The 13321-nt window shown below is 38.2% G+C and overlaps 1 protein-coding gene across 5 annotated transcripts in view; it reads right to left on the bottom strand.

The window, feature by feature from the left end:
* Window positions 1-13321, bottom strand: part of Oxr1 (oxidation resistance 1) — a 436879-nt gene that overhangs the window by 317225 nt on the left and 106333 nt on the right. The window contains exon 3 of one of the 5 annotated variants that reach the window (XM_017594617.3): window positions 6386-6444. The exons of the other annotated variants lie outside the window; for them this stretch is intronic. Coding sequence (XP_017450106.1) covers window positions 6386-6444 — 59 coding nt within the window. The remainder of the gene's footprint in view (window positions 1-6385; window positions 6445-13321) is intronic. 5 annotated transcript variants of the gene reach the window in all.

Below are 13321 nucleotides of genomic sequence, written 5' to 3'. Positions count from 1 at the left end.
AAGTGATGCTCTTCATTTTCTCTGTTTGTACAAAATAATGGCCGCCAGTGACTTTGAGAAAGGATGTAATCATAGATGAATGGGGAGTGAGGTTCCTAACTCCATGTACCACCAGAGCAAACAGTAAATACACATACCATATACCAACCACTGAAGAGAGAAGCCCGAGAGGGCCAAAGGATCACACAATGACTTCCTTCAAGGTGGTAGACCTTTGCCCGGGAGTTCAACTGCTAAATCTTCTCTAATAGGCAAAGTGCCTTCTGCCTGTCCCTTCTCTAAGTCCCATAAGACCTGCATCTTAGCATGAATGTTATTTTCTGTTGGCTGAGGGTTAGAATTATCCAATCATGACTAAGATTTCCCTTAGCAACAGGACACTAACTCCTGTGTGGATCTTACCCAGTGAGCATTAAAAAGAAACTGATGATATGTGTAAAGCTAAATTGCTAATATAAATTTCCTCATGATAGAACACAGGTACCTATTCTCTGACCCTGACCATAAATATGATATTGATTTATTTTAACCAAGCACAAAAACAATTTCTTTGGAAGCAAAAGGATGGAAGCCTATTTTCCCTTTCTTTAAAATAGTTAAAAACTGTATGTCTAAAATCTTGTAAAATAGGTCAGAATTCAAGAAAGAGGAAAAAAAAGAATGAGTCTCACCAACAATAACTTTGGTGATGGTGTGTGATTCAAATGTGTATAACCAGGAAATAGTTTGTAAAAACTTTGAAATAATAAGAGATAGATAGATAGATAGATAGATAGATAGATAGATAGATAGATAGAGGGGTTGTCATACTTTTCTTAGTATCCTGAAATGTCCATCTCACCAACAGGGAGATGTCTGAATTGAAATGGGGCTTCCTGATCAAAACAAGCAGGTTCAGGACAATGCTGTTTTCAAAGTATTACTACATCATCACCCTTGATATTTGGCTGGAGAAATTTTATTTGGTGGGAGGGATGGGGTGACTGTGTACTGTGAGGTGTTTAGCAGTTTGCCTGGCTTCCAACCAGCAATGTCTTTCTACCTGCAATGTCTTCAAGTCTTAACAATTAAGATTATTTTTGAGGCATAGTGAGTGTCTCACAGACAGAAAACTTCTGCTTGGTTCAACTGCAGGCATAACTATGGGGGTAGGATGAAGTATGGTGGGGGATTCTGTGGTTCATACCTAGAGAAGACACTGAACATTTCTCAAACCTATTGGGTTTGTAGTTGCGCTTTCTGTGGTGAGCAAGAAACGGGCGGCGAAGCCAATCTCTATTCTGTCCTTATGAATATAGTTCATGGAAAAGCTCACAAATAAAGTATACTTGATATCAACGCTAGAATTTTATAGCTATATTGTCCACTTGTAAAGAGGTCTGCTGTCCTTCTGTCTGTCTACCTCAACACATTCTTGGCATGGCTGAGAGGTGACATGATGTCCTGTCTAGTTTGGTCATTAGCTATCTATGTAATTTTAGGAAAGTAGACTCACTTTTCAGTTTCACTGCCAGGGTCTATAAAATGAAGGTGTAAGTAAGTGGTAAGGCAATGGCCTCCAGGGCCTCTTAGGATTACGGATTCTTTGATATATCTTTTTTTGTTTCTTATAACAGTCTCTCTGCTCATTAAGATGGGCACCTTCATGTTATATTGATTTGCAGTGAGCACTAATCAAACAGCCCTTCTAATATATTTGGTACAGCAAGCTGATTAGAAATGCAGTCTTGGTTTTCAAGCCCCTCTGGGAAAATCACTCAGATTCAAACGAGAATTTGCTCACCCTTTCGAGGCACCCAGCATTGTTACACTGGCGGTGATTTAAATTGCTCAGGATTGTGTCAATTTCAAAGAGTTACACCCTTGTCATCACTAGCCTGTCACAGATATGCACATGTAATATATTAAAAGACTTCAAAACTCCTGAAATGTTACACAATGGCAAAGAAAACTCTAGTTCTATCAATATTTCGGATACTTTTTATAAGAAATATTTGGGGATTTTAGGTTAATCACCTAAAACAGAGGCTATTTATTAATCAAAATATACAGAGACTGCAGAGTTCTCAGAACTACCCGCTAGTATATGTGTGTGTATGTGATATTTGTAAAAAATATATTTACAAATAAATATAATATTTTATTTATATAAAGTATTATATAGTATATATATATTTACAAATATCATATAATAATTGGGGGAAGATTGGGAACGAAATTTTACATACACACACACACACACACACACACACACACACATATAATTATGCCAATCTGAGATGGACATGACTTCTTATACCTACAGGACTTGCCTACAGCCTGATCTTCTCAACTGATCTCCCTCCTATTTGATGACTCGATCCCGTGTCAAATGGACATAAAACTCTCCCGCACGGTCACCTTACATAGTTAACAGCTGAAGGACGAAGTGAGCATTGTGACAACTTTTACTATTTTCATCTGGGTTATTGGACAACATTGTGGTTCAAGTTTTGAGATCTTGATATTAACTATCAAAGGTCAAATCCTGCCTTTCCACACACTAGCTAAGCCATCCTTACCTCGCTGATATTAAGTTGCTTCATTTGCAAATGAGGATCAAAATAGTAATCACCCTGTGGTATTGGCATACAGATTCACACTCCCTGACACGTAAAAGAATTCACTATTTTCATTGCTGCTCTTCTACTATTACTGTTACAAGGTAAGTTTACCATGCTGCAAGAACCAAATTATGTGGTTAAACTACTCTCTCCCCCTCAAATAATTCATCTTTAACTCATTTATTTCTGAATATATAGTGAAAGCATAGAATTTGCTTACATAGTTTTGGTTAGCTATTATTTTTATAATAATTAATAATTTTGCATGTTTGTATATAAATCTAAGAATTCTTGAATGGCATTCAATCACTCTGGTCCTAAACTATTCTCTACTGGTTAACTTTTAATTTTTTTTTAATGAATGACAAGACCAGAAACAGTTTCAGTATACCTTATAATATTATAGTAGATATGGTTTTGTTTGAGAAAATGAACACATTGCTAAGAAACTAGGCAGCTCCTAATTTCACACATACACATTTTTCCATTCATCAATAAGCCACCCCAATCCAGAAGCACTTTATTGGTTGCAGAAAGGACAGTGATGCATGAGTACTACTGTAGTTTTAGTGTATTTCAACTACCCAGCCCTGTAGTGAGCATGCTAATTTTAATGTTGCTCTGATAAACCACCATTACTATGATAACTGATTGAAGGGAAATTTTATCTTGGCTTCTGGTTCCAGAGAGGTAAGAGTCTACTATGGTATAAATGCAGGTCTGGCAGCAGGAGCAGGAAGCTGACAGATCTCACATCACCGACTGCAAGCATGAAGCAGAGAGAGTAAACTGAAAGTAGGGTGAGGCAATGTAGTCTCTACACCCACATCCAGTGACGTAATTACTCCAGCAATCTTGTACTTCCTAATCCTCCACAGACAATGTCACTGTGCACTAAATATTCAAATGTCCAAGCCTGCAGGGGACACTTCTCAGGCAAACAATGATTTATTTTTCAGTGATATTCATCACCTTCCAATTCAGAAGATAATGTACTAGTGCTGAATTAGAGTCACAATCTTCAAATGTGCACATTATGAGCCCTTTAGAATGTCATGATGTTACTAAAATCACTAGATCCCCAGGCAAGACAAATGGGGTTTATCAAGAATGGTATGTGGATGACATGTTCCCTAACGACATTTGTTCTTTGATCACAGGAAACCTTCTGGTGAGAAGGTGTTCATCACAGGCCAATATCATCTATGACTTTGTAACCTCCATAAATGTAAACCAAGTAAGATCATATTGCTTGTAAATCAACAAGTGTGTTATGACATTAGAAAATAAGCTAATACTATAGAACTGTAATAAAATTGGAAGGGACAAGGAATTTGGAAGAAGAAGTGGTCCAAATTCCCATAGCGTTTACCTCATTTCCTTTATGAGATCAAAAGAAACAGGGCCTCCAAACTGTCAATGATTTAAGCACCACTTCACCTGTTTAGAAACATAATCCTAAAGCATTTTTCAGAAGCTGTTCATGGTTTGCTGAAAGCTCCTAACTGCAGCTGTCAGCATCTGAATGCGTCTCCACAGTGACCAACATGTCATCTGCCTTACAGAGTCCCCATGCTAACCACCCAGCTGTTCAAGTTCTGGAACGACCTCCCCCTGTAACTAACTCATAAAACCCAACAAACTTTTGCTGCTGTCCTCTATTCTTAGAGACAGTACAAGTTTTCTGTTTTTTTTTTAAATTAAATTATTCCTTCTCCCATGGAGAATGATATATTTGTTGGTTTCTGCCTTCTCTCCGGGATTCTTCACATACAGCCTCAGGAAGCTCTCTTGAATGACTTTGCAGCCCTACCACAGCAGGCCTTGAATATTCCAACAGAGCTGAAATCCAAGAAAAAGACCTTAAACTCAACTATATAAAGATGATGAGGTCCTTAAATCAAAAATGAATTAAAATCTCTTTTATAAAACTCAAGACAAACACAAAAGAACAATTGGAAGAAATAAGAAAACCCTTTAAAGAAAGCTAGGAAAACACAAACAATTAGAAGAAACAAATAAATTAAGGCAGGGAGAGGAGAACAGTTGTAGGAAATGAATAAAACTGCACAAGATATGAAAATGGAATTAGAAGTGGTAAAGAAAACACAAACCCAGGGAATTCTGAAAATGAAAATTTAGCAATTTGAACACAAACTACAGAGGTAAACCTCATCAAAAGAATACAAGCAATGGAAAAAATTTCATGCATTGAAGATACAATAGAAGAAATCTAAATAATAGTAAAAGAAATTATTAAATTAAAAAATTTCTGACACAAACCATGCAGAAAATCATAGACACTATGAAAAAAAAACCTAGGGACAATTGGAATAGAGGAAAGAGCTCTATCCCAGCTCAAAGGCCCAGAAAATATTTTCAACAAAATCATAGAGGAAACATTTCTAACCTAAAAAATGCCTATAAAGGTACAAAAAGCTTACAGAGCACCAATTTGGACCAGAAAAGAAAGTTGCTTCTATACATAAAAATCAAAATGCTAAACATACAAAATAAAGAATACCAAAAGCTTAAGCAAAAAAAACCCAACAAACATAAAAAGTCAGACTTATTAGAATTACACTTTACTTCTCAATAGTAGTTCTAAAACCCAGAAGGGTCTGTACAGAAGTTCTACAACTGTAAGAGATCACAAATGCCAGCACAGACTACTATACCCACCAAAACTTTTAATCAACATAGATGTGAAAATAAGATATTCCATGATGAATTAAAATTAAGCAATATCTACTTTAAGAAAAGCCTTACTGGAGGTGATAGAAGAAAAATTTTAACCCAAGGAGGTTAACTACACCCATGAATATATAAGAAATAAATTATCTCACACCAGCAAACCCAAAAGATAGCTCTTTCTCTCTCCTCCCTCTACCCCTTCCACAATCAACAACAATACCAAGACTAACAAATAACCATAAAATAATAGGAATTAACAACAGTTGGACATTGATACCTCTCGTCATCAATGGTATCAATTCTCCAATAAAAACACTTGGGCTAACATAATGGATGTGAAAATAGAGTTCATCCTTCCACTGCATCCAAGAAACACACCTCAACATCAAGGACAGACATTACCCAACAGTAAAAGATTGGAAAAATATTGTCCAAACAAATGGACCTAGGAAGAAAACTGCTGTAGCCATTTTAGTGTCTAAAAAGAATAGACTTTAAACCAAAACTAATCAAAATAGATGGGGAAGGAAACCACATAATCATTGAAGAAAAAAAAATCCCAGAGGACATTTCAGTTTTCAACATCTGTGCCTCCAACACAAAGGCATTCACATTTATAAAAAGAAGATGATTACAGCATAAATCACACACAGGTAGTGGGTGACTTCAACATCCAACTCCCAACAATAGACAGGACATCCAGATAAAAACTAAACAAAGAAATAATGGAGCTAACAGACATTATAAAGGAAATGCACCTAAGATATATTCACAGACCATTTCATTCAAACACAGAAGAATTTTCGAAAGAAACCTTCTTTTAAGCACCCCATGGAACTTTCTCTGGAATTGAAAACATGCACAGACACAAAATAAATCTCAGTACATAGAAGAAAATGGAAATAACCCTCTGCATCCTATCTGACCATCATGGGTAAAAGTTGGATATCAATAACAGAGACCACAGGAAGCTCACAAACTCATGAAAACTGAATGACTCACTACTGAATGAAAAATGGGTCAAGACATAAATTTACAAGGAAGTTAAATACATCCTAGAATTGAATAAAAATAAATAAACAACATACCCAAACTTATGAGTCACAAAGGAGGGGATTCTCTGAGGCAAGTTCATAGTGCTATGAGCCTGTAAAAAAACATTGGAGTGATATCATCCTAGTAAGTAGAGCATACTTAGCTAGTAGAGCATACCTAGATTAGAGCAAAATGAAGAAATCACACATAAAAGTAGTAAATGGCAACAAATCATTAAATTCAAAGCTGAAATCAGTAATAGAAACAAAAATCAACACAGATAATCATCAACACAGAGTTGGTTCTTTGAGAATATCAATTACTAAAAGGCAATGAATATTCAAATTAACAAAATTAAAATAAAATAAAAAAGAGGCCATAACAACAGACAATGAAGGTATCCAGAAAATTATAAAGACATATTTTAATATCCTGTACTATACAAAACTAGAAAATGTAAAATAATTTTCTAAATAATTGTCAACTACTAATGTTCAATCAAGATCAGATTATGCTATTTTTTTTAAAATAATCATCCTATACCCCTAGTGAAATTATCCAATGGATCCATGACCTCACCATAAAACCAGGCACATAGAATCCAGTTTCTTTTCCTGACACAAGAGAAAGTGGGGAATAGCCTTAAACTAATTGGCACAGGAGAGGACTTTCTGAACAAAACATCAACAGTACAAACATTAAGATTAATAATAAATAAATGGGACCTCATGAATCTAAAAAGTTTTTGTGAGTCAAAGAACACCTGTAGTGCCACAAAGTGGCAACCTATAGAACGGGAAAAGATTTTACCTTTTCCTTCATTTGATAGATGGCTGATTGCACAGTATATAAAGAATTCAACTAACTGCATATTAAAAAATCAAATTATCCAACTAAAATAGGTATAATAGATCTAAACAGAGATTGCTCAATAAAAGAACTTCAAATGACTAAGCAACACTTAGAGAAATGTTTAACATCCTTAGCCATCAGGGAAATGCAAATTAAAACCACTTTGAGATTCCTTCTTACACCTGCCAGGATGGCTGAGATCAATAACACAAGTGACAGCTCATGCTAGTGAGGATGTGGAATAAGAGAACACTCTTCCATTGTTGGACAGAATACAAACTTGTATAACAACCACAGAAGTCAGTGTGACCATTCCTCAGAAAATGGGAATTGATCTACCTCAAGACCTAGCTAAACTACTCTTGGGCATATACCCAAAATACACCCCATCCTACTACAAGGCCACTTCCTTGACTATGTTCATTGCAACTTTATTCATAATAGCCAAAAACTGAGAACAACCTAGATGCCCCTCAATAAAAGAATGAATAAAGAAGTGTGGTACATTCACAATGGAGTATTACTCAGCTGTTAAAAAAAGGCATCATGAAATTTGCAGGCCAATGAATGCAAGTTGAAAATATTCTGACTCAGACATATAAATATGGCATTATGTATTTATGTATGAATGAAATTAGCCATTAAATAAATGATAGCCAAGGTAAATCCATAGTCTCAGTAAGGTATGTCAAAGAGTAGAGCTCTAGGGAGCACATATGAATCTCCCAGGGAAAGAGAAATATAAAGTTTATGGGTGGAGTGGGCATGTGTGGGGAGAGTAGCAGGAAGAATCAGGTGTGAAAGGAGATAGGATAGGAGGAGAGAATGTGGGGAGAGATGGCTGGAATTAGGGGCAACTCTAGGTTGAGAACCTAGTGCAGTGGAAACTTCCTGGAAGCTATGAGTGCGCCCCTAGTGAGCACTTCTAGTAATGTGGAAAATGAAGTCTGAACTGGTCATCTCTTATAACCAGGCAAGACTCACAGTGGCAGGACTGGTTTCCGTTCAATTGTGGTCATTTGGGTGAGAGTGTCTATGTCTCATAGAGGTCCCCCAACAACCCTGCCTGATGCTAGGAGAGAGAGTTGCTCTCTGTAAACTGACAGTTGGTGTCCCATTATAAGGATAACATCCATGCAGCTCGTTGTACATGGAAATGTCAAGTTGGTGCCTACACGGAAGCCTCTCTTCTACACGCTAGTCTCTGTAGTGCAGGAAGGTACTCTGGAGGCTATCACAAGAGATGAGTGATACCAATCCAGCCACAAAACAAGCTTAGAAGATGCGCTGGGGCAATAGTGGTGTAAAAATGTGGTAATCAATATCTGATTTAACTTGAGGCCCACTCTAGGAAAGGGAGTCCGTACCTGACACTGATTGAATGGCTAGGAACTAGGAATTGGATAGCTCAGAGGGTAGAACTAAATATGGCTAGCAAGATAGATTAGATTAGGTTAGATAGATAGATAGATAGATAGATAGATAGATACATACATACATACATACATACATACATACATACATACATACATAGCAAGAATCAAAGAAATAATTCCTAATGATATTCTGCTGTACTCAGTGGCTTGGTAATTGATGTCTTATGCAGTTGCCATCGGGTACTTATCCTGGGAGCATACAGTTGCAGTTGCAGAGACTCACTGACAGACCTTATGCAGAGAGAATAGCTAAATTGGAGTTCTCCATCAGGTCCTTTCCTGCAGAGCTCTTGGAACCCCTATGGAAGAGGGGGAGGAAACATTGTAGGAGTCAGAGGGGGTGGAGGGCACTAGGAGAACACAGCCTACTGAATCAACTAAGCAGGGCACATATAGGCTCACAGAGACTGGAGTGGCAAGCACAGGGTTGTCAGGGGTCTACACAAGTTCCTCTACACATATGCTGTGGCTGTTATCTTGCTGTTTTGTGGGAGTCCCAACCATGGGAGGCCGTGTGTCTTTGACTCTCCTGCCTGTTCTTGAGACTCTTTTCCTCCTGATGGCTGCCTCGTCCATCCTTGGTGTGAAGGTTTTTGCCTTGTCTCTGTGTGTGCATGTGCATGTGCATGTGTGTTGGTCATGTTTGATTGTTGTCTTGCCTGAGTCCAACCCAAGTGGGGTTCAAAACCTGAAGGAGGATGCATGGAATAGGCACAAAAGAAGACTTTGACCAAGAGGTATACTTCACACACGTTGGCACTCAGGCCACCTTTATTTATGCACCTATTTTCATTTTTTCCATTCATTTTCTCACACTCAACCTCTTTTAAGTACTTTCTGTGTTTAACAATAACATGACAGTGTACTTTTTCACTTCCTTCTCTCCCTGAATCCTAATAGTTACCTGCTAACCCATGAACTACATCACCAAAGAGGAAGCATTTCTTCACCAAGCCATTAACATCTAACCTAGCACATGGGTACATAACCATGTGAACACGTTTAGCAGCAATTGCAGTTACAGTATAAAGAGCTGATAAGCTACAAACCCAGGAACTTCTGATTTAATTACTGACACCCAGCATCTCCCTGTATCCTATATAGTAGATGAATCAGGAGATCTAATTCCTCTAATGGCCAGAGTGCTCAGTGAATTAGTAACCTGAGGCAGTTCCTCACTACTGCTTGGTTTACCTCTGAATGCTCCCACTGAGCTTCTAACTTTTTGAGAGTCAACTAATTGTTGTTTGGAAAAGGTTTGTGGACAAACTGTTGTCAGAACAAAGTTTCCATTGGAAAAGAACATCAGGATGTTAGCTGATGTACCCAGACCGGGACCTTGTGTTGACTCAACTGCATCACCATTATGGACATCACCATTATCTGTTCTGTTCCCAGAATCCTCAGAGACAAATAAGAATGGATCACAGTCTGAGTTTTCTTTTTCTGTTTCTGGGGAAATGTCTCTCGTGGACAAGTAAAACTAAAGACGTTCAATTCCAGTGCCAAAAATGCAAACACAAGGCAAAGGTGAAGCAATCGTTCCCTTGGGAAAGGCCAGGAGATTCTGCATGAATATTCCCACAGGTCTTTGCCATGTAGGGGCTCAGCACCTCAGGCCTTGCCACGTGTCTGCATTACACTTCTGTACCATTCCCAGCAGAGGCTTAGCCATCCTCACTGGTTTCCAGAGGTCTTCTCTTTTCTGAAGGGAGATGGATGGGGTACTGAGGAGACAGTGTGAGGACAGTGTGTGAGTGTTGGGGACAGTGGAGGGATGGGAAATTGTGAACTGTGGTCACCAAGTTGTATGTGTTCTATGACAGAAGAGTGTATTTTCAATAATAAAGGGAAAATATTTAATTTTGCAAAACAACAATTGAAGTCCTGTTTATTTTCTACACTAAAATAGGATGTTAAAATTTGGTATTTCACTCACTAAAGTAAATTGCCACATCTGACAAAAAAAAAATGTAACACCAATAAGGGTGTATAGTATCATGAGCATTTTAATACTGTATATTTAAAAGGACATATTTTTAATTTAATTAAATTAATAATTTAAAAGGGAATTTTTGCTAGTGTTAGAAATATTAACATTCTTCCAATTCGAAGATATTACATATTTTACTTCTTTAGGAGCCATTTTAGAGCATAGCCATAAAACAAGAATAAACAAACATGATTTTCAAAATGACTGTTTTATAACATATGTATGTTTTGCAACATACATATATAAAGAGAAAGAATGTTTTATATATAATGTTTCATAATATATGTATACAATTTTATTGAATATGACCATGATTTCTTTTTTTAATTAATTTATTTTTTATTAATCATTCCATTTGTTTACATCTCAAATGATATCCCACTTCCCTCCACAAGACTCCCATCCCACAACCTCCCCTCCTCCCTCTCCTTTGCCCCTATGAGGGCACTCCCCAACTCACTCACCCTCTCCCACCCCACTCCTCCAGCATCCCCTTCCCTGGGGCATCAAACCTCCACAGGACCAAGGGCCTCCCCTCCCACTGACTTCAGACAAGGCCATTCGCTGCTACCTATGTATCCTATGTATCTAGAGCCATGGATTCCTCCCTGTATACCCCTTGGTTGATGGTTTAGCCCCAGGGATCACTGGGTGTTCCAACCATCTGATGTTGCTCTTCCAACAGAGTTGTAATCCCCCTCAGCTCCTTCAGTCCTTCTGCCACCAGCTCCCCAACCAGGGTCCCTGAGCTTAGTCTGATGGTTGGCTCCAAGCATCTACATCTGTATGGACGACCATGATATCTAGTCTCTTAAGTGAACTTTACTTTATTCAGCACAAGAAGAGACCCATGACCATGTATCCTACACACTGGTGGGGCTAGGACAAGTGTGTGCACATTTCTGACTGAAGGATGCTGCAGGATGTTCGGAAATATGGAGCACACGAGACTGTAAGGATGTGAGAAAACCTTCAGAGGACATTAGCGCAGATGCTCATTAAAGTGAGGCAACGTATGCAGCTGCTAAGGGATCAAAATACAACTCTGATAAAAATAGTTGGACAGATTATAGCAGTTGAGAAAAGGTACATTCTGAGAGGGCAAAACATTATATGAGATAAACCAAAGCCAATTAGGCATGCTGACAAAATGGAAAAACAACAAGAGGGAGTGCATCATGCTCTACAAACAGTTTGGCGATGGGTTTTCTTTAATTAACCAGAAACAAGGAAACTTAAGGCAAGAATAAAACTCACTGAGGGTCTTTTATAAAGAAGAATTATAAATGTTGACACTTTAACATATGTACACAATGTACTTTGATCCTCTCCATCCACACCCCTCTTATCCCACCCCAACTCACGTTACCACACTTCTTACAAACATAGTCAGTGAACTCTTTAATTTTTCTATTGGATTTTTTTTTACATTTCAAATATTTTCCTGTCCTTAAACCCTCTATCCCATTCCCCCTCCCCTTCTTCTATGAGGGAGTTCCCCCACCCACTCACCCCTTCCTGCCTCCCCACTCTGACATTCCACTACACTGGGGAAATGAGCCTTGACAGGACCAGGCTTCTCCTCCCACTGGTGCCCAACAAGGCCATTCTGTACTACATAAGCAGCTGGAGCCATGGGTCTGTCCACGTGTACTCCTTTCAGGAGCCTGGAATAGGTGTCTCCTAAGAGGCTCTGCCAGAGTATGACAAATACAGGGGCAGACTTTGCAGCCAGCCATTGAACTGAGAACAGGACCCCCTTGGAGGAATTAGAGAAAGGATTGAAGGAGCTGAGAGGGCTTGCAACTCCATAAAAACAGCAATACCAACCAACCAGAGCTCCCAGGGACTAAACCATCATCCAAAGAGTGAACTCTATTTTATTAAGAGAGCAAAGTACAGGAGTTCAAAGCTTTTGGCTTGGTTTCAAGGCATTTTGCTTCAATTGTTTGTTTGAGAATCAAACTTGCAGAGAAGCTCAGGCTGTCCTTGACCTCTAGATCCTCCTGCTTCATAATGTGCTTGGACTACAAGCACTTACTAGCAAGGACAGGACTCAAAGGTACAAGCTAAAACCAAAGATTAGTTTCTCACTGAGTAGCTACATGTCCTAAAGTGATCTGTTTCCTTTCTAATCCAACTCCTCCTTTGTAGTACACAGATAACAATAATGTCTGCATATGTCACCTACACAGTGTGGGAACTGCATTTCCCAGAATTCCATTCCCCCTACACTTCTGGATTATATTTGTATAAAGATGACTGTAGTCAGTCACTTTGGAGACAGTAAAAAATAAAATAATAAGACAGTACAAATAAAAGAGCTTCTTTTGAGACAATAAAATCTATTTCATATCGTGTACATTAATTGTCACATCTGTTTGTAACAACCATTGAATTGATTTAAAAAAATATACAGGGGAGAGGCAACACCATTGGATTATAAATTGGTCCATAATGCCTTCATTTTATTTCTTGTTGTCCCAGTAAGGTTGACTAACAATTGGGAGCCAGAGAAAATAATGATGACAAAGTGCTAGAATTGTCGGCAGCTGCAGCCACATCACTGAGCATAATGCAAATGATTGAGAAAATATAATGTTAAATTTTTCCAGGTCTTTTCGCAGAAAGCTTTTTCATATTTATTCATCTAACCCTGACAACAACAAAAACAGTGCACACTACAGCAATGAAGAAATCGTTATATC

Source organism: Rattus norvegicus, chromosome 7, assembly GCF_036323735.1.
Source record: "Rattus norvegicus strain BN/NHsdMcwi chromosome 7, GRCr8, whole genome shotgun sequence".
Taxonomy (NCBI): Eukaryota; Metazoa; Chordata; class Mammalia; order Rodentia; family Muridae; genus Rattus; species Rattus norvegicus.
This window is presented reverse-complemented; position numbering and strand designations above follow the sequence as displayed.